The sequence below is a fragment of the Nesoenas mayeri genome (genome assembly GCF_963082525.1).
Source record: "Nesoenas mayeri genome assembly, chromosome: 7".
NCBI classification, from domain to species: domain Eukaryota; kingdom Metazoa; phylum Chordata; class Aves; order Columbiformes; family Columbidae; genus Nesoenas; species Nesoenas mayeri.
The window spans coordinates 12674840-12698225 of record NC_137551.1 but is presented as its reverse complement, the minus strand read 5'-3'; the positions used below and the strand labels follow the sequence as shown (position 1 = coordinate 12698225).

The window sequence follows — 23386 nt, the reverse complement described above, 5'->3', positions numbered from 1 at the left end:
AGGAGTTACCAGCTTGTTTGCGAATAAAGCAAGCAGCAAAACATTCACCAAATGTCTGTGTTTTAAGACACAATTCATTTCAGGCTGGGGATTCTCCCTAGAGAAATATTTGCAGACCTCCTAGCATCTGAAAGCAATTGGTGTGTATGCATATAAGTGACACAGTTTTGAATTTTATTAAAATATTATGAGAGGATGATTATTTTAGAGACACGGAGACAGACTTCAAAAATGTTTTGCTAAACCTTGGTAAATGGTGTCCTTAAATTAGTACATTTAGGGAAAAAGAAGTGGCTGGCAATAGCTGATTCAAAAAAGAAGAGTTTTCCAGAACAGCATTAGCTCCAGCCTCTAGTGGTTTTTGGTGGGTTTTGGTGGTGTTTTTTTTTTTTCCTCTTTTTCTTGCCTTTTTTTTTTAAAAAAAAGAAAAAAAAAAAAAAGCACGTGTGTGGGCTGGAGGGGAAAAAACAATAAGAAAAAAGAGAGAGGAGCGCATGTGAGAACACGACAATGAAGTGAAGGGGTAAAGTAAATGAGACCAAAGGAGAAAAGAAAAAAAAAAAGCAATCCTTCAACAGTGGATATTTTTGTTCTCTTATCCTCTTGAGCCAAAAAGAAATGTGTATGTAGAATAAGAAAAATGGTCTGTTATTTTGCCTGAAAATTCAGAGCTTTAATTGCCAGACAATAGCCATTAGTTCGGCTTGACACAGGGCTTTTTGTCAAATACCACAGCTCAGCCTTACTGATGGCATTATTCCAACACGATCCCATGTGAAGCCGCTTTCTTTATCCTTGTTTTAATTGTTGCGAATTATTTATAACAGATACTAAACCACACAGAAGTATAAAGAACTTTTAATAGCCTGAAGTAAACCATCCTACAGTATTTTAATCATTTTCATTTACCTTTTCTTCCCTTAAAATCTTCATTTTGAATTTTTATTCCAAACCACATTCCATAACCCTTTGTCAGTGTTCATATCCAAACACATCTTGTTACTGTGGGCTACGAAATAAGGGGCCATAGGGGAGGTGATGCACTACAGCAGCGTTAACCTGATGTCTGGCCTGGGGACCACCGACCTCGGCCTCAGGCTCTGCTGATGATGCTGTAGCGTGAGCATCAACCAGGTCACCAAAAGGCTCGCTTTGTGTGTCCCTCCCCAAGTAAAAAGGACACCCTTACTGTCTTATCATTATTGTGGGGCATCTACAATGAGTGTTAAAGGTGCTTGGAAGGTCTGCAAATTTTACCTCACTGCTTTAGAGGCTGAAATAATCTCCAGACCTATGATAGGTTTAGGAGAGACAGGGCATATGTAAATTTACTTTGTACTAACATACCACAGGAACTCTACCATGCAGTAATCTTCCTGCATTTATTGTTACTCTTCCCTTTATTTTGCATTATTGCGACATTTTGATTTTGGCAATGCTTAGACTTTTGGCCTCTACGTCTTTGAATGTTAAAGGACTGCATTTATTCATGGAGGGGCTTGGTATCAAATAAATCCTATTTTTTTGGTTATATAATGTACTTTTGGATGCAGAAGCATATAATTTATGTAACGTGTGGGAAATGAACTGCTGTAGATTTTTTCTGCTGTTTTGGGATCGCAGTTGCTAAATTACATCCTTTCAGAAATTCCAGTAAGAAAACAGGCAGCAGAGACTGTATCAACCAACTTAAATTCATGAGAGTCCTTTCATACATTAAAGCAGGACTCAGTCATTTTTATACTCATTAATGAAAATAGAAGCCATTCCTCATTGTAAAGGACAATCAATACAATCATAACTATAAGTTAGTATACATTAGATTTATTACTTTACCTACTATCCAAAAAAAGCTTTCTTCTGGTGACAACAATACTTATTATAGTCCACTTGTTTTTACTTTGAATAGTGATAATTCAGTTTGATTGTTTCAATCAATACTATTGGTATCTGGAAAAGCATGTGGAAGGACATATCAGAATTGTTCAGATACAGTGTCTTAAACTAACTTTTTCTTTTTGAAATCAATGTATAGTTGCTGTTAACAAGTGTTTGCTGAGCACTTTGATGGTAACGGATGGATCCCAGAAGCATTGTTGTACAAGAGGTAGAGGCATCACTCGCATTTGTGCCACGGAGGAAGGGGAAGGCAGAAGAGGAGTTGCAAGGAGCCGAGTTAAGTCCCTGGGCCCTGCTCCCTGCTCAGCTGAGAGCAGAGACAACATTCTGCAGCGGAAGCTGACCATTTTTCCTGGCCACATGGCCTTATTTTTTCTGGCAGGCACAACGGGTTGTGCGCCCAGGGCTCCACCACTCACTTACAACTGCACCAGGGTATCACACCAGACTAACCAGTGACAAGACATATGGAAATTAATGCACATATGTAGTGCTCGAATTCTATATTGGTTTATTTCTGACTATTCCAAGACACCTTTACTATATAGTTTCTGTCTAATGACACTGAGAAGAAAAGACAATTTTGACACAAATATATTGACTGTAAAGCAGCTCTGAAACAAAGTCCAAGCAGCCCTGTTCTGAATGGAAAACAAATTAGGACTTTCACTAGAGGACTCAATATTATGCAAAACATACAAAAAAATATGACACATTCCAGTTTTTCTTTCCTTCTCTAGTATTGCAAAACACTAACCTGTTAAAACTATAAAGTAATGGATTTAAAAATCAATCGTACTAAATGACTTTTTAAACTGTAGATTTCACTGTCTAGGATGCAGAAAGATAAATAAGTTACATCATTCTATAGATGAGATTTAAGCCAGCCAGTCTTTCATGAGCATTCCTTTTCTGAGAAGATTACAGTATAAATTATCAAAGTCTTTTGGTTGGTTACCTGGTTGGATTCCTTTTCGTACTTGAAAACCTCATGCATAATATGTCTTACTGTATAATCTGTTGTACCCACTGGGCCTGTCCAGCAGTCAAAAAAAACACCACCACCTTCCACACAAAATAAAGACAAAGCTGAAGGGCAGTACAGTACAGACATGATCATCCATGCTGACTGATTAGCAAACAGTTAGTACAAAGGCAGTGTTCATTTCTTTATACAATAAACAGGACCAGAGACGAAGAAACTTATCATGCGTTCATTGTCTGCACTGCACTGGCCCATTTTTGGCAATATTTATCTCCTCCACTCCAGTTCTGGAGTTTATTTTGCCAGTGTTAGCTACAGGCTTGTCAGGAACTGCCCTCAAAATATCTCCCTCCGAGTCCAAACCGCAGTCAGTTAATTCGTAAAATAAGTTATGTTTGTTTCTTTCGTTTCTGGTACCACTCGTTGTGTCTACATGATTAAAATATTCTTAAATGCAACATTTTCCATATTTGTAAGCTGTTCTTCCCATAAAATGACATTGAAATAATAATAAAATCACGTTATGACTTAATTTTTAGTACTTCTCTATAAAGTATTTACAAATGTTCTCACAGCGTTGAAACAGTGTAAGACAGGGCTAAAGAAAGATGGAATGTACATTGTTCTCTTGTCAAGGGGGAAGCCTACTGAGTACCACAGAATATCAACAGACAAACAGGAAAAAAATGCCACACCTCAACTGAGCAGTTGAAAACACTGTGTTTAGATTTTTCATGGAAATTGGCATCTGTTCCTGTGGCGCATAAAAACTACAGCTGATTTTGAGAAACACGTGAAAGCATGCTGTTGGGACTTCACTATTATTGTTACAAAACCAGTGGGTAAAGATGAGCTGGTTTGCAAAGTCAGGATCAAACGTCACTGTGCTGCCTTCATAGTGGTCTCACAAGCTCCTCTTTAATTTTTGATTTGTAACAATTGTTTTATCTTTGTTAAGAAAAAGCTTTGCTAATAATCTTTCAATGGCTCTCATCTGTCAGTAGAATGGAGACCCAAATTGAATCAATTCAAAGCAAGATTTTGCATTAGCAATGCAATCATAGGACAGCTGAATAGCAAGACGCTTTGAAATTCACTTGAATTTGTTCCCATTTCTCAAGAGCAAGGAAAATTTGTTCCTGCTGCTCCTATTTTTAGAATGAGAATGATAAAGACCTGATCTGGCAGCCTGGGCCTCATTTAAATTAAGGAATATCAGGTTCATCAGTATTTACTAGAAAGAACTGAATAGTTATAAATGACACTTTTAGATAGTTTTCTTTCTCTTTAAATTTCAAGAATGTCAGTTACAAGTTCTTTGACTGTGCTAGACAAGCAGATTTGTATTATTTAAAAAAAACCAAAATCATATCTGTGACAAGATAAGGACAGAGATATGAAGTTTTAAAAACTGACTGTTTCTGCAATGCAGGCATCTCAGAAACTGTGTGCAGGCTGTGCTAAAGTTACTGAATATACTCAAAACATGAGGACCCTCATTACAAATGCAGACTGGTTTATTAAATTTGGCCTGATATAGCAAGTGAAAAAAATAGCTTAACCTGTGAAGGCAAACAGGCTGCTGATTATTTTGTGTGTGTTTGTGTGGAGCAAACATCTACAGTTTTGATCTCTTAGTTGCAAATAAATCTACTTGATTTATATATGTTTGTTTATATACGTTTGATGCCTTTTATAGCAATAAAGATAGTATGTGCTATTCACATGACTGCATTTCAAGGTCTAATGCCATGATTAGTATTCTGTTATGTGTTGCCTAATAAATATATAAGTATTATTTGAAATGCTAACTATTACAAGTAATCTTTAGTTTAAGGCCTAGCGTTTCAAAACATTCATTTCACATTTTGTAACATTAGTAAACCATAATGGAGACCCAGTAATAGCAAGTCAAAATGATTCAATAAACATTATTTCTGCTTGGTTAAAAAGTTGTCTCTGATGACAACTTGTTGCAATCTAGTTTGATTACTTCATTTATTTTTGTGCATGTAAAAATGGTGATGTCTTTCAGTATAAAATAAAATAGTAGTGTTTTTACAAAAACCCACATAATCTCTTTCTGCTCAGTATTCAGCAAGTTGTCACAGTTCATTTTAACAAACGATCCTGCAAGAGCAGCACTGGGTGAGACTTCCAACTGTCATGTTTTAAAATAAAAATCCTTATAATCAGCATAAAATTAATGCCTTTCGATTTGCTATGCCTGGACCAGGCCACTGTTCAGAAAGCCTCTCTGCACAGCAAAACCAGTTAATTAAGTGTTGGACCTATTTTTTCACTCAAGGCTAAAATCTCTCTCAATTATTTATACCCTGTAGCAGAAAGAATCATTCTTGTCTCCTGCTGTCAAATCAATCACTGACAGGCCTAACCAGACAAAAACTATATTGGAGAACAGTCAACTCTGCTTGCTTCTTGCTGGCTGGTTCTTAAAGCTGCATACACATTTAAAAACATATAATATAAATCTGGTCTTTATTTCCTGGATATTTCCATAGGCTTTTCCCACATCTCAGTCTTTACAATGTTCTTCCAAACTTTTTGATCATGTTAAGAAGATTACCCCTTAACCAGCTGTCTCAAGGAATGAGAGCAACCTTCTTGAGCAGCCTCCTCATCTGTCGTATCAGCCACCGCTTACTTGGGATTCCACCCTTCTGACATTTTCCAACTGCAGTAAGGTTGAAATGAAGTTACTTCAAGGCTTTTTGTTTGTTTGTGTGTGTGTGTGTGTGTGTGTGCGTGTGTGAAATACTCTTGAATAAATGGATACTGTTCTTGTTCTTGGTAGCAATTTGGTAAAGAGGTAGGATCAGTGCATCCTACTATTTTTTTTTATTTTCATTGGGCTATAGCTTACTTTTCCAAAAAATCTGACAGAGGAAGTGAAATTGTTATTTTTATCCCCAAAATAACATTAAATTTTCCCTAAATATAGGCAAGCAAGATTCTTAGCAAACTAAATGCTTATAATACAGGTTCATTTGATTTAGTTTTATTAAAAATATTTAAAATACTTCCACCCTTCAGCATAGTAAATTCAGACAGGAAATTGCATTGGCAGGGAGCTGTAAAAATGACACGTGTTGCAAATGGAAATCAGTGCTCATATTAAACTCTTCAACTACAATCATGTCAGGAGGAAAAGCCCTAAACAGTTGAAAAATTACATAAGGGCTTTAACAAGTACTTAAGCGACCTGTGAGATGCAGAAAGATCAAACTGCAACGTTTGATTGATACCAGGATCTAGGCTGAGTTTGTACAGGAATTCAAATCTGTGGCTCTATCATGGGCTAAAAAATTCAAGTCTATCAGTCCAAAGTTTCTTGGATTGTACTAAAAGAGACATCTATCGGCATCAGGCAAAAACTTAGGCAGATGCGTATGTGCTCCAAAGCTCTTTGCAGTCACCTGTTGACTCCTTGAGCAACAGACATAGTGCTAGTGTGGTGTGTAGTAACTCCACAACTACTTTGGGCACCAGTGTTGTGAATTATTAAAATCGTATGTCCTCACAGTATTCAATAACAACGTATTTTGCAAACATAATTCTAAACCTAAGGCCCTAGATATGTTGGCTTACAATCTCTTCTGTCCTCCACTAAGAGGAAATTATGAAATATATAAAAAATTAGTCATGCTACAATGGAGGTGCTTTTCAGCAGGAGACCTCTGTTTTTCTTTTGGTACATGCCAATACATTTCTGAAGTTAAGAAATAATCGTAATATCTGGTTCTGTTAATAACAAGGTCTTGCAAAGAGGGTGAGAAAATGAAGCTGATGTATCAGCTTCCCCCCCACCAAGTCTCTATGCTTTATTTGTATGTCACCTTGTAAATCCAAGAGGAAATTTACACAAAATGCTGGGCTAACCTCACTTCCCATAGGGACTTGTGCAGGTACCTAAGAGCTAGGCAAGAACAGTGACTGCTTTTACCTTCATACCCTACTCACATTTCAAAACACTGTTGTCTATACAGACATATTCAATTATTCTGACCATGCAACTAGTGGTTCTTTCCACTACATCAATATTGTGTTAAAATAAGCATCTTTTTATATTGAAATTTTGGTCCAGTATTTGCCCATTGGCTATACCTTCTCTCAATTAAAATGAGCAGAAGTTTATCAGGGAGGGGACCTAGGTCAAAGTTGAGTGCTTTGTGAAAACCCAATCCATTTGTATACTACAGAGAAAATAAACCCAAACAAACAGAAACACCTACTGCAAACATCACTATTTATTTAAAATATGCACATTACTTGCTATTAGTGTAATAGCTTGAACCTCTACAAAATTCTGTGCTTAGCTGATTAAATGGAAAGCTTTTTCTCCTGGCAAAGTAAAAATGCTCTTAATCCAGTTAAATGTTAATACACATTTGCTTGTATCAGCAAGGATAGAATCAAACTCTCAGTCTCATACCTAATGACAACACTCATTGCATTGTCATTGATTTCAAAAGTCACTAGTTTTTGACATGTAAAATACAACTGCAATGCTCTTAAATTGTTCATACTATTCTGGATTGGCCTGTAATCCATATGAAACAGCTTCCAGACAAGATGCAAGTTGGAGTATTATGAAACGTACCTTATTAGCCCAAAGTAAGGAGCTAAGTATTTCAGATGAGCTTAAGGGGAGGTGTACTTGGCTGTACTCAGGTAGGAAAATCGCTATATTTCATTTCAGAATGTTATCAGCAAAACTAACTTTTGTAACAGCTCAAAACAATTTGTTGTGCTGAGATACCACGCAACCCTTTATAAAACCAGGTAAAACTAAAAAAAACACACCATGAAAATAAAGGAGCTGTTAATCTTCTCAAAATGCATCAAGAATATATCTATATATATAGATAGATATAGATATAGATAGATATATCTATATTGCAACTGGAAGAGGCAGGTTGCTGTCCCAAAGAATTAGAAATACAAAACAAATATGAAAAGCAGCTTACAAGAACAACTCGTCTTTACTGAAGAACTCGATAAATACTGAAAAATATTTAATTCACCGTTTCTTCTAGGTATGCACTAGAGATGTATTTATGCTTACCTTCTAAATAACTGCTTCTAGATAGACAAGTTATAATATTGTGCTAGTGATGGGCAGACCTGGGTTATTGTTACTTTGTCCATATTTTGATAATATCTTTTGTACTCATGCTAGCAGACAGTTGGGATATTTTGTTTTAGGCCAAATATTTATGAATAAATTATTCGTGAATGATGTCACTAAATTCAGAGGGACTACTTAAATTATATGAAGCTAGATGCAGTCAACCTGAACAACTTAGGTTTCCTTATAGAGATTTTACATACTTTCACACAGTGTTAGGGAATCATAAGGTTCTATTTCAGCTTATGCTGAAAAAGAAGCCCTTCATCTAACTATGGACAATCTGCGCCTTGTTTAAGGGGAATGTTGCCTGGTGTAACCTAGGAGCTGATGCTGCTGAACAACATCTCTAGTATTCTGCTATAAATTTACCATTGTAGCTGCAGTGAGAGACACAGGGCTTTTAGGTAGCCTGAAGTTTGAAGGAAAGCATTTAAAATTCTAAGTGATTTTTTTTTTTTTGAATTTTCAAAAGTTATAGTAGAAATACGCTTTTTAGATATACTTTGAGGCTTATATTATTCATACAAGATAGATTATAAAACATCAAGGAATAGAAACTTGCTTTTACTGCACATTTTTGAAATTACTTAAAACCAGTCTGGTTGAGTGTACCACAGAGATCCATGCACATTTTGCATGAGAAATGGTAGATAAAACCACATGACTTAAGTATTATATGTCTCATATTCACAGGACAAGAGGTTTTGGGTTTTTTTATTTCACAGGCTAATGTCTGCAGATTAAAATCTGCAACCTCAGAGTAGATTTTTCTGAGTGTCACACCTCTGGAAAAGTTTGTAGAAATGAATATTACAATAACTTCCTTGCTCTGCTGTAATGACTAAAAGGACACATGAGATTCACTCCCTCCCCAATCTGTCACGACTCAAAGCACAGAGCAGGTAAACCGTGTCATCTCCGCAGATATTTAGAAACGGCCAGCAGAAATTTTTAGAAATATTCCTCCAACCTGTACATTTAGGTGAGTCATTGGTTCCTTTCAGATTCACTTTCCCCAGGGCAGCCAAGTGCATAAGTTTTTCTGGCACTGATGGAAATAATCATGTGCAGTATTACTTCTTCCCCACATGGGAAGTACATTTACTCTCTAATGGGGAACTGAAACAAGATTCTCACCATTCTGAATAGCTACAACGCAGAACAAACAGGAAACACTTCAAGGGAAATGTTTACAAACATAGTGTACACAGAAGACGTAAGAAGCTTTCACATGATGAATGAATACTTGAAAGTAATAATCTGGTTTTTACCAACATACATGAACAGGAAAGAAGTCAAAATTAGTCAGAATAGGAAAGACTTGTTAAGATTGTTTCATCAAGCTGCATTTAATGCAGGTAATTGCGTATGGCAACTATAATTATGAACTCTGTATGCAGAATCTATGCCTGGTAACATAGGTGACATGAACTCTTAGTGAAATTTTTCACAAGCATTAATGCCTGAAACAACATTGACTCATATTAGAAGTCTAAAATATACCTTTCTGCATCCACTAGCCATTTCAGCATAACTTACTATCCCACGCACCTACTGTACAGCAATGCTGTCGCAGGGCTTTTCAGGTTAGAGACTGGGGGCTTTGCATCTCCCAGTTGAATACTGTTGCTGAAGATAGCTGACAAAAAGAAATTCTTAATTTGAAGAGGAATTGGTTGCTCATGGCAAATAAAGAACTCCCATTTACAGACATAAAATATAAGAAAAGGACTGGACAAAGGAAAAAGCTATTACAAGTGCCATTTTTTCTCTCCTTTTTTTCATAGATCTCTCAATAGGAAAAAAAGCCCAATATAATGGGCTTATTTTTCAGTGCAATTTATTTTAAAAGTGTGCATTCTGACAGTTGTGTCATGCCAGTGAAGATCACCATTATATCACAACTGAACCCCTTCTGTGTAGACGGCTGTATCTGTTTACTGTACATAAGCAATACACAACACAGCAAATGTTTGTACAGAAAGAGTCGCTCTGCTTAGTGCTTGTCCAAAACTAGGACAGGATCAAGTATGATATCCAACAGTGAAGGTGTTTAAATTCCAACGCAGCACTTTATATCCCACTTTTTAAAAAATAAAAATCTGCGGCCAGGTTTTGGCAGTCTGACTCTCTTGTTTCTGAAATCACAGACTTTAATGGAAACATAAAGTTGATACACAAAACAACATCTGAAAACAGCTAAATTGAATTACGACAGGAGCAAGCTTTGGTAGAAGAACTGGATTATTTAGAATAACCATCACAATGCTAACAACGAGTCACTCGGGACTTATGTCCCAACATTTGGTAGCAAACAAAAAGTTATCTTTAACCATACTGGATTACAAATAAAGACAAAAATAGTGCTGATCATTTACTCTTCCACGTGGAACACATGGCCAACAATCTGATCGCTCTCCCAAATATCCAGTCAGTGTTGTAAGCTCAACATTGTTATATTTCACCTTAACAAATTTCAAAGACATCTTCCTTGTATAGTTTCATTAACAGAGTTTTAGACCAATTTTGCAGTACAAGTGTTGCTTACTCATGACTTCCAAGGTAATAGGTTTCTTTGGAGTTATGTCATGGCAGTGTCCTATGCATGGCAGTGTATCCAATTTGGAGCTGAGAGGAGGACTCCAACCCACCGAACGTGACTGCAAACAAAATCTCTTTACTTGAATTCAATCTAAAAATCCCATACACTCTATTTTGAACTCATAATAGGAATTATGATTGTACAACATTGTACGTTTTAACATTAGTAAGATGTAGGTGATGGAAAGTAAATTGGGTCAGATGAACACTCTTGATTGCCATCAGTCTAGACACCTTATCTTCTATCAAATTGATCTCCATTGTGCTAAAGGTAAGAGAAGTTAAGACTAATAAAACAAACTCTCTTCTCATTAAGACAAGGCAGTACATTTTGCAAGACTTCAAATGTTGAATCTCAAGTCCTCTATTGAGTTACTTAATGTTTTTTTCCAAACCAAGATACAGGCTTCTTTAGTGCCAAACTTATCATAACACTTCTCATTTGATAGCAACCTCAAGTAATTTTGGAGCCTATTTCCCCCCTCCCTTCCATATATTGTTTGTGCTTTCTGCTTAGAACAAGTGGTTGTACGCTAACAGCCACTATAAAAGTAGCAGTTCAAGTACATTTTCCCATCCAAGAAAGCTGTAACACGGGATGGTTAGTCTAAAAACCAGCAAAAATGCAGCGTGAGGCCATTTGCCATAAGAAGTTGCCAAATGGAACCATATGCAAAATGGCAATCTGTAGAAAGAAGTACTGGAACTGCAACTCTTATCCAGCTTGATATGTTTTTTGAAAGGGGAAATCACCGATTATAGTTTTCAGCATGAATAACACACTTCAGAAACTACCAATAAACGGGTTTGCCAATTTAAAAGTTAGTTGATTGTACAAAGAACGAGCCAATGGACTTTCCATTCTTTGCATCTTGGTTCCCCTCACGAGTCCATTACCTTTCACAAAGAAAATTTTAGCTATCAAACTTGTCCATAAATTTTGCCGCTGAGTGTGAAACCATCCAGTTAGCATATACACTATCATTTGCATATCTTGAAAACACAGAGTTAGTGCCATCGAATCTTGTGAGTGGAACGGGGCTCTCCTCAGGCCAGTTCGGGTATGACATGCCTAAAAATGAAAACAGATAATTTTTTCTGCACTGAAGAACCATAACTTCATGTGCAGACAGTAAGGCCCTTGGCAAAACTCCCTTCAATATTTTAAGCCACTCCACTGGATTTTGTCCCAAATCAATTCATATAAATGATGTTTCAAACTCCCTGAAGCACAAATTTAGATGCAGGCAAAAACCCTGAAAAAATAAAGTGCTTACTTGATAAAAAAAACTTGTGTGTGCACACGCACATGTGCATAATGAAAAGCTAATAATTTTTCTTTTGATGAGCCTCCAACTTTCCATAATTTTATTTCGTAACAATCATGTAGCAATATATTGCTTTGCAAGAGAAGTTCTTGCTGTACAGGAAGTGCTCCAAGATTTAATAAACCTATTTGGGACAGGATCCAAAGTCCATTCCAATGACTGAGAGTATTTCCATTTACTTAAATGGGCACCTTTCCTTTGGCTTCAGTGAGGTTTTGGGGATGCTTTCACACCCCCACCAGGGATCCCCTGCTTAATATTTTAGGAAATCCCAGGAGCACAACTGAGTTAAGTCCAACAAAGTCCTCAGCACTCTTGTCTTGATTCAGCATTTAAACATGTATTTCAGGCATGTAATTATTTGCATTGAGTACAGTAACTGCTTCTCAGTTTAGGCACAAGCGATCACCAAAATGGAAGCAGAGTGCTTAGCACCGTGCTGTACAAGCAGAGAACCATACCAGGGTAATTATTTGCAAAACCAGATATCTGATTTTGTTGCTTACTAAACTTTCAGCATCTGCCATTGACCTCAGTGGCAACTTTTTCTATTACTGCATTCTTTTAACAATCTGGCCACTAAGTGCCCCACAGTGAACATGTGTTAAGGGAACCTATTTAAAGAAAATTATAGCTAGGGCACAGATCAAAAATAGACTGAAAGCCATGTAGTAATGGCAACTTTTAAGCTAAAAGATCCAACTTTTCAAAAGTCATACTGCTTGAAGAATGGAAAAAAAAAAATCTGTGATGTTAGTAAATATCTAAAAATGTGTAGAATATTTAATCAGGAGACAAAATGTAGGAGTTTTGGCAAGAACCATTTTTACTGTCCATCTCACCATAACAATATGAAAGCATATGTTCTTTTTAAAAACACTTGCTACATCATTCAATCAGGGTTTAGTACTGACATTTTCATAATAAATCAAAGGACGTGAAAACAGCTGAGTGTATTTTCAAAATGTCCATTGTTACTTCAATTTTTAATTCAATCAACTTCACATGTTGATTTAGTCTGTATATAATACTTATATACAGTATTTCTAACTTCTGTATATAATACTCTGGTTTAACTCTATGATACATTAAATAGACAGTTCAGCTTATGCCTCCAGAACACATTAACAGCAGCTGAAATCTAGAAATCCAGCTTGAGAAATGAAAAATCTTGCAGATGGGTCCTACATTGAGCTATTGCAAAAACCAGTATTTTAAAAGAAAAAGTATTGCTTAAATTAGAGATGCAGATTCTAACATACTTTAAATGTTCTTCGCCCCCCCCAACAGAGTAGTTGAATTAGATATTCATTAACCTTTTATATTTCCCCTGAGAATACTTCCCTGATTTTTTTTTTTCTTTTACTGTATGATATCTAGTCATTTTACTTATTTTCACATCCTTTTAAAAACATTTATTTTAAACACAGCTGCAAAATGACTAAAGGATGATCCTGATGCAAACTTTGACATTTACGAAAAGAACAAAGAAACAAACTAACAAACAAACAAAAAAAACCAAACAAAAGAAGCTTCCAAGCAAATTTTGGTTGGCTTCATTCAGACAAGAAACACTGTAATGGGGTTACAGAGTCTGAGAACAGTGCAGAAGAAAAATCATTTTTTTGTGTGTTGCTAGAATCTAGTAAATGCATGTGAAATTCTACCATAGAGTTTGTTTTCAATCCATGTGGAAGGAAGGGTTCGAGGGAGGGGAGCATTATTACAGTCCACGAGTGGTGTCTCCTCTTCTGAGAGCCCATCATCATAAAGTAAGGAATCGGAAGGTGTGGAAGCTGCAAGATCTAAGTAGTCCTGAGAAGTGAACAGATAAAAAGCTGGGTTAACGTACGTGGCAATGTTGCTGGTTGGGTGTAAAAGGCTAAATGGTTTCTTTAAAACAAGTAGAGACATCACTGCATTTTTCTTTTGATAATACCTCTGGCACCTGAGCAGGCTCTCTCTTTCTGCAGCTATAGCTTCTTTGGAAGTATCTGATTTGCCAGAACACTAGACATGCTAGAGGAATAGTAATACTTTCCTTACTTAATTCTGCACATCAGTAAATTAACCAAGAAGTGAAAGGGCTGTGTTAACTGATTTGTTTGACCTCCAGTTTCTCTTATGCCTGATATATATGTATGACTGAAATATATATATAGGTACATATAGGTGCTTAAAGGAGAAAGGTACTCAAATCTCCTCATCATTTTACAAAAGCTATTACATAAGCATAGAATCATCTCAGTTGGAAGAGACCCTCAGAATTATCAAGTCCAACCAACCATAACCTAACTCTAGCACGAAACCATGTCCCTAAGAACCTCGTCTAAATACCTTTTAAACTACTCCAGGGATGGTGACTCCACCACTTCCCTGGGCAGCCTGTTCCAATGCCTGACAACCCCTTCTGAAAAGAATTTTTTCCTAATATCCAATCTAAACCTCCCCTGGTGCAACTTGAGGCCATTTCCTCTTGTCTTATCACTTGCTGCTTGGGAGAAGAGACCAACACCCTCCATGCTACAACCTCCCTTCAGGCAGTTGCAGACAGCGATAAGGTCTCCCCTCAGCCTCCTTTTCTCCAGGCTAAACAGCCCCAGTTCCCTCAACGGCACCTCATCAGACTTGTGCCCCAGACCCCTCACCAGCTTTGTCGCCCTCCTCTGCACTCTCTCTAGTATTTTAATGTCCTTCTTGTGATAAGGGGCCCAAAACTAAACACAGGATTCAAGGTAGGGCCTCAGCAGTGCTGAGTACAGTGGCACAATTACTCCTCTAATCAAATCTGATAACGGTCCCTTTATTTCCTCTGTTTTTCATTTGTAAATGCTCCCTTTCCTGTAACTAGACTTTTTAAAAAAAATCTGTGTTTACATGCAAGTAGATACATATACATTTCATAAAGATATGCAACTTGAACTTTTTTTTTAGATCTCAGCATCCATTCCTTTGAAGAAAGTCTATACAGGATTATAATAGTTCTAAAGTAACTCAGAATGGTGGAATCATACAGCTTGTATATCTGCTGCTATCATCATATAACTAAATCAGATTCAAGGAAATACTGTATTCTTCCAGTTCTAGGCTCACTAGGGTTATTTATTCAGAAGTGTGATTTAGGAATAACTTTTCACAGTTTGTTTGTTTGTTTTTAAATTTAAGAAAACTAGGCAGATTAAGGATAACTCATCTGCATTTAGAGTCGAACTCACCAAAGCCTCTATATTGAATAGTACTGGTTTTTAAAAAGCTGGATACTTCAACATTTGATGAAAAGTAAAGTACTTTCCTTTTTAAAAAAAACCCCATAATTTCTATATATTCACACTCCGTTTATGATGAAAACCTTCAAAAACTCATGCTTTCCCACACTTACCCTACTCTTCACCACCATTTTCTCTAGTTCCTTGCTGATCTCAGCAAATGTTGGTCTTTTATCCGGTTCTTGCTTCCAACAGCGCAGCATCAGGTTGTACCTGTCACCCGCCACCAGGGTGAAAAAGAAAATAAAATTGTTAAAAGTGGATCATGCTTCTGCTCAAATAATGTATAGTACTGAAGCTGAGCAGAAGCATGAAGGCCATCCACAAGTACATCCATAATTTTGTCATGTGTTCTGTTTAACATTCACAAGAACAGGCTTTTACTTTCCTGAGTCTTTATGTGTTTAAATGATGATGCCCTTAGCTGTCCTTAAAGGACTACAGTCATAGGTTTCTTTCAGTATTTTCACTTTCTCAAAGGACTACCTCGTGTATAGGAAGCATACCATGTTTCTAATTGATTTTGTTTGCACATGACTTCAAATAAATTAGTATATGGTCTTTAAATCTGGAAAACTCTGCTGTTATATCAGAAAGTAGGATTTTATTCTTTATTTGTACAAATTCTGAAAAGTTTCTGTAAACTTTTATTCAAAGTGAAGCTTAAACTAAGACTATTTGCACAAACTAACATTCTTTTAATGACTTCTGTTATTGTTATTTTGACTATATCTAGTCTTATTCTGTCTTTAACTGCTTTCTATAGTACATAGTGTTGAAACAAAAGAGAGCAGAATTGAAGTTTTATAGTTAAGTAACTATCATCAGACAGACATTGGCAAAGTTCTGGATGTGTAACTCTCCAACCTGTGCTGTTCATATTATTTTTCTAGCTCAAGTGTTGTTCAGCATAAAGTGCTCTAATTGTGGAAACAGTTGGCTACAAGAACTACAGCAACCTATTAAAATCACTGCATTTTTCCCCTCATCTATGACCCATCTCTTCCTTGACTGGAGAATGCAATTGAAGAAAAATGGTCCTTAAAGTGCTGGCTATCAAAGGCTGTCAGAAAAATTTCTGAGCAAAACAGAAGAAAATCTAAACCAGAATGCCATGATGTGTCTTGAATACAAAAAAGAAACTCAGACATGGTCAGTTTGCCTAACCTAATAATTATCAATGATATAACAAGTGTTTGAGGAATGAAGTCTGATTGCCTCTTGAGATGAAACAAACAAACAAAAAGAATAAGTATTTCCTAGAGGATATTTGCCAGTGACACTTGTAAACCTTTGATGTTTTTTCTCTGTATATGGTATTAGAAAAAAACCCAAATTATATGATTTATACTCAGCCGGATGTGGCCAAAGCATCCTTCAAAAGTGCTGTCACAGTGATTATAGCCTGGTAACTTTCTGAAAAAAAAAACCTGACCATCACCAGATTTATAGGCTGAACATAAAAATCATGCATCATCTCCAAATGCTGTGGAAGAACCACACAGAGAAGATACTTCACATTGATAGCATTTTAATAAATCAGCCAATAAAATGTGAACCGTCTCCAAATAGAAAAGAAATTGCCACAGAGCCAATCAAGTCACAGAAAATTTGTGTCTTCTAGAGTGTATGTTTCTGGGTCAAGGTATCCTTTCTCCTTTGGAATGCCAGGAAAACTAATAGACAATGACTGTGGATATAACACCTTTCTCATTTGGAGAAAAGTACTGAAACCTTTTCTTGAATATTATAGCTACCACTGTTTTAAGAAATTCTCCTCCTCACCCCACCCTCAAAAGTTTTAAATATTCAAACTCTTTTAATTGTTTGGCATCTGTGTTATTCGACATCCACAAATATTTTGGATAGATCTGCAAGCTTTTCCTGCACTTTACTGCTCACTAATTTCATCACATTCTTTTGAGTACTACATACTTTGATTATACGTCTGAGATACACAGAATAGTGTCTATGTGGTATTTATTTAAACCTTTTTTTAATATATTTTTTCAACAAATGTTTTATGAACGTAATCAGATCAAGAGCTACTTACATTTCTTCACTGCAGTTTTCTGGTCTCTCCATTCTATAGCCTGTTTTTAGGAGGTTAAAGAGTCTTTCAGGAGCAATACCTGGGTAGGGATTGCCTCCCAAAGTTACAATCTCCCATAGCAGAACTCCAAATGACCATCTGAAAAAGAGAAAACAAGCTTTTGAATGGTAGGTTTCAGGAACTTTGGCTTTCACCCAATGAATCCCTTTCTAGCGTTTTGAGTACCCAACCAAATTCAAGACATTGCTGAACCAGACGGGCCATACAGATGCATGTACGGCCATCCTCGTTACCAAATACTGTTCATTAATAAAGATCAGCAACCAAGACAGTAGAGATAAGGATGGCGCTCTTTTACCCACTAGCAAAAGCCAGTTGTATCCTGGGAAGGCCCATCTTCTCTCAACAGCAGAAGGAGAAAGCCCTTCCTATGGTGGCCCAGCCCAAAGGCTTGTTCCTCTTTTGTACAGTGCTCCTCTCTTGTTCCTTTGGCTACAGAGGGAGTCTAACCTCCTAATTAGTCCTTGCAGTCCTATTCAGAAATAATTGACTAAATTTACACAGGCTAGCTCAACCAAGGGACTGGTCTGCTCTCTTGACTATGACGTTGTGTTTCTTTATATGTACAATGCGTTTATTTCAATCATAAGCAACACCTTTGATTTCAGCTGGTCTGTTGGGCCATTTCAGTGATAGGACTTAATTTTCTTCTTACAGTTGATGAAAGAAGAGGAAAGAATTTATTCTGGAAATGCCAACAGATGACAAAATAACCTGTTTTCTGAAATGAACAAAAGAAATGGTGACTTTTTTAACCTACCTTTATTGATTTGTTATCAAACAAAAAGACCTCGCTCAATGGGTTGGAAATACTTAGATTAAATTAGTCCATTTTTGGAGGGTAGGCCAGGAGAAAAGAGACAAAAATGTTTTTCTTTCCTTAGTGGCAGGCTTTTTTGAGACATAAAGAAGCTACAAATTACTCTGAATCTGCTCAACTGACAGAACTGCCAAAATTTGGATGCTCAAAATGAAGGAAACCAGCCAACACTGTTTCACTACAAGGGGATACTCAAAGGGATGCATCTGGAAGCAAAAATGCATACAACTCAGGACAAATGTTAGTTTTTGTGTTCTCGCCATTGAGTAATTTCTGTGAAAACTCCACTTCTAAGATTTTAGGAAGTGTTACACATCTAATGCCAAAACAAACAGCAGTATATAATTCCCTTTGAAAATTCCATCTCAAAATGTTAGTCACAGACCTCACCTCCTGTCTGACTACATTCCACCCGTGCTTCTCACATGTTAAACAACAATTGTAACCCCAAAAGTACAGCAATAAAACTTCCAAAATGGGTCTTACACAGTCCTAAGCAGTATGCTGCAGTTTTTTTCCCTGATGCCATTCACTGAATTAATTTTTAATCACTCTGCACATTCTTGAAAGCTAATTAATATTTATAACATTTTCATATACTTTATTAATATACCTCCTCAGACCCTTTTTGAAGCCAATTATGCTCTGCCATCAGGTTCTAATTCTATCCATGATTAATTCAAATAAACTTTGTAGTGTGGCTGGTTTTATTTTTAAAATCCACCTCTTCTGCTTAAAACTCACTTATTTTACAGAATATGGGAGGAGGGATCAGATGAGTAATTTCTTCATTAAAGTTGTTTAGTAAATGAGCATATTAGAATAGAATGCTGTAGAATGCTGCAATGCTTTCAGATCATTATACAAATTAAGTACTATGGGAAGAGAAACAGGAGATGGAAAATTTCACATTGTGACATGTTTATTCTTGAATAAAAATCTGATCAGAAAAAGCCAGGAAAAAATAATGTACTCTATAGAGGAAGAGTAGACTAGCTGTCCTCTGATGTTATCAACCTCTGAAGCGAAAAGGAATTTTGTGAATGCTGGTAAGTAGTACCGCTAGTAAGCACTGCTACTCCATAACTATATAGAAAGGCTTTAGAAGGAAGAAGTTGGAAAACAGAAACACATTGTCAGAAAAAAAAAAAGGCATATTGGAATGGTTGTTGAGTATTTTAATATATATTTTCACCTAAAATGTAATTGCATCACCATAAACAACAAGGACTATTAACAAGATAGTGTTTTCAGTGACTCTAAGTATCTAAAAGAACCATCAGTGCTGAAAAAAAGTATTTCATTTATCTGTGTGGTGTTGTTGGAATGGCACTTGTGGAACAGTGCTGGAGAGGGTTTGCTCTGCAACTCTGTGTGTCTCAGTAGTGTTCTGCAGGGACTTGGCTAAATTAGGCTATATAACGCTCTTAGATTACTCCATGTGTAATGACGTGAATAGAGAAGGTGACCTCACCAGCCAGCCAAAGGCACTGAATAAGTCTGGCAGATATTTAGACCTTGTATGCCGCTGTGCTGGAGCAGACCTACCAAGCCCAGTGCGGTGCTCTGGTGAGAGCACTTGATGCACCTCGGGGAAAGCTGGTAAAGCAGCACGGCTCTGCACGGGGACACCGACCCGCTCTGGGAACAGCAACACTGCGCAGCGCCAGCGTGCTGCTGCTGCGCTGAGGCTGCTGCTCGCGGCCAGCTGTGCAACCTCTGCCGGGCATCACAGCAGGGGCACCAGAGAGGGCTTAACAGCAGCACGACAGCAAAACACACAGGGAGGAACAGTGGTGGATCCAGAAGAGCAATCAACAATCAAAGAAGAGGCAGTTACATGACAACACAATCTGTTCTGGCCCCAAACCATAGTGACAAATCTGTTTTGCAGAAAACGAAGAAATTAAAAATGTGCTGAGAAGTTTTTTAAAGAATTTTAATAATTATCTGGGAAAAAGTCATAGGGAAGTGAGTCAGCACAACAAATACTCTGAGGAGGATAAACAAGGCCCAGAAAAACCCGTAAACAGACCTAAGTAGAAGTGACATTCTCCTAAGAACCACCCCAATCTTTTTTTGTTTTCTTACACCAAATGAAACGAAGTAAATGAACCTATTTTGGAAATTCATTTTGTAAGGAATTTCCAAGGCAAGTAAAATATTTTACTTCACTAAAACTGCTCAAACTTGTAGAGAGAATAAAAAGTAAATGAAAGTAATTTTAGAAGTACAAATTGAAAGGTTCCTATTTGCACATACTGCTATTATCAAAGTGTTTTCCTCCAAAGTGAAATGTCATTGAGATTAGTATGTTTTAGTCATTTGAGTTTAATGAAAACATTATGTTACTCAGATTCTTTTTCAAGGGAAACCTGGAAGGTATCAATATGCTACCCAAAATGCTACCTAGCAGACAATCAGGCATAAGTACTACCGCTTTTGCAGTTCCTTAGAGGTTTTTTTCCTAAATAAAAAATACTTAGTTTTACATTGTCTGCCTGGTGACTAGTCACAAGCATCATTCATCTCAGAGAGAAAGAAATTAAAGGATCTGATTCCTCAGTTAAATGTATGTAAACACTTCTCTGCCTGGTTCGTTGCTGATCAGCCATGAAAGCAGCTTAGCTGTGGTTGCTTTGGCACCTCATCATCCCAGGTGGGGAAGAAGCATCTCCATCTTCAGGATCTCTGTTTCCCTAATCATACAAATTAACTTGCATCTTGGCACTGGAACTGGACTAAGGCCTAAGGTTTGAGCTGACTGTCATTAAAATTAATTGGAGTTTTGTAATTTATTTCAATAGTAGCGAGACAAGAAGTTAAATTCTTCTTTCCATCTTCCCACCCCATCCCTCATCTGCCAGCAAGTGTTACAGACAATTGATGAACAGGGACTGGGAGGTTTGGGTATAACCATTACCTTTAGCAAAGGCCAACAATTTCTGTCTATATATTCAAAGGCAACCATGTCACATCAACAGATCCAACCCTTGTTGATTACAATAGAAATTATGTGCTTAAATACCTCTGATAACCTTTTATTCAGATTTAATTCAACAGCAAAAAAATCTTATGTATCATTGCCAGCTGATGGTGCCATCCAGGCTGTGTTCTTCACATCCCTCTGTAAGAATAACAGCTTTGGCTACCTTGTTGTGCTTCATCCCTCATCTCCTTACACAAATACATAAACATAAAGAATGAAAGATTTTATACTTACACATCACTTTGTGTTGTATAGATATGATCAAATAGGGACTCTATGGCCATCCATTTAACAGGTATCCGGCCCTAGGTGAAAAAAACCCCACCAAAATATTAATAATTACTGGTCAGAAAGTTAAGTTTCCAAGCGGAAAAGCAAGCTATTTGTTTTCAAATACTCTATCCATACTCTAGTATTTTCCAATGGACTGAATTATTTGGCATTTCATAAGAAAAACAGCAAGGAGAACAATTGTCAGAGTGTTTAAAATCACTCATTCATTTCATTCCACACAATGTATAATAAAGTGGTGTGTTTTTTTTCCAGATGGTCACAATTTTAAGTCAGATAAACTCAACTCTCCTCTTAACAAAGAGTTTCATCCAAAGAGTTATATTCTTCAGACATGAATGTCTGTCTTCCCATTGCTGTTGGGAAATGTGCAAATGCAAAACCAATGGAGAATGGTGATTAAAAGAAAGAGCTATCACATTTATATCAGGGATGATGCATAAATGGAAGCACCTAGATGTTAAGATATCTTTGGTTTCAGAACTGTACCTGGACAGTCATATTTGGTTACTGGTTACTAAGCTGAATCTACAAGTTGCTACTTCTCAGTAGGAGAAATTCACTGATATAATCTGAGAAATTTGCCCCCGATACTCATGAAAATCTTTGCAAAATTTCTTAGATGTTTCATAACCTTCACAATATCATATGCGTTATTTCTTCTTCTCATGAATTTCAGATATATATGCAACAACTGTTTCAGTAGGATTTGAAACTTATCCTTCTTCCTTCCTCTCAATTTCTTGTTTTCCCTGTTTCCCTATGCAAGCAGACAGATGCTTGTTAGGCTCTGAATAAATAATACTACATGACTAGTGTCTCAGAAGTAAAGAGAAAACATCCATTCACTACATCAACACCCCGTCAAATAAAATTAAACTGCCTTTATGTAAATGCATCATACTTAAAATACAGAGCAACTGGTATTGATCCACATAAAACAGATCTATCAAAGATAAATAAATGAATGTGGCAAACCCCTTTTACACATGATCATGTCTTCCAAAATGGCTTTTTTTTTTGGTCTTTGCAACTTATTTTGACTTAAGAAACATTCACACAAACTGGCCTGAAAAAACAGGGAAAACTAAACTTTAAAATTCACTTTTCGTAAAATTCTAAAATTTTCACATGCAAAAAATTCTGCTGGCAACTCTTTCATATTAAGTCATAGAGGGAAGTGAACCAATGCTGCCCATCTTAGAAAGAGTCAATTGAAAGCTGTGTTAGTGAACGTCACAGTCTGGCCTGGGATTGACTTGTACAAGTTCTGCTGAGGTCAGTGACAGGTGGATGCAAACAGGCAGAAAGCAGGATTTGGCTTGCTATAGTTGGCAATATTTTCTACAAGCATAAATAAATGACAAGCCTTAACTTATCTTCTTAGTCACAAAGTTATTACACTGAAGCATTTCTTCTCAGGGAAGTAGTGATGTGACTCAACAACTCATCTTTTTATCAAATTTCCTTTGTAAAGTCCTACAGCTGAAACGTTACCGTATGCTGAATCCTGCATGAGCACTGCAAGCAGACAGAACTGTATCCAGGCACCTGTCAATAATTTACTGGGGCAGACAAAACAGAATTGCTTTAAATAACCTGCAGTAGGTAGCATTAGCTCCCAATCCACCTTGACCTTTTGATGAAGATTTGGTATCTTTCATTTTGGAAGTATTTGTAGGAGGCCTTTGCCTCCTGTTCTACACAGATGTGATCACTCCTGAAATTAGGATCTTTATAGAAATTGCATTTTTTTCAACTCCTTGGGATTTTTTTAAATTTTTAATTATAAACAGGAGAAAAGACAGAGAAAACTGATGGGGTTTTTTTTGTGTTTTAAAGCAGGTTGACAAGGAACTGCATAAATGAGAGGGCCCACCTTGTTTAAAAATGGGCTGCCCTCTACCTGTAAAAAGGTTAATAGTTAAAAGCTCCATCAATG

General features: G+C 36.8%; 1 protein-coding gene across 1 annotated transcript in view; it reads right to left on the bottom strand.

Annotated features, from left to right (window-relative positions):
* Positions 1–11551: 11551 nt before the first annotated feature.
* The window catches only part of RET (ret proto-oncogene), a gene marked incomplete at both ends in the record, with an annotated part of 81807 nt that continues 69972 nt past the window's right edge, over positions 11552–23386 (bottom strand). Inside the window, 5 exons of the mRNA XM_080348295.1 lie at positions 11552–11709; positions 13633–13780; positions 15345–15444; positions 17285–17422; positions 21388–21458. Of these exons, the coding sequence (XP_080204421.1) occupies positions 11552–11709; positions 13633–13780; positions 15345–15444; positions 17285–17422; positions 21388–21458 (615 nt within the window). The remainder of the gene's footprint in view (positions 11710–13632; positions 13781–15344; positions 15445–17284; positions 17423–21387; positions 21459–23386) is intronic.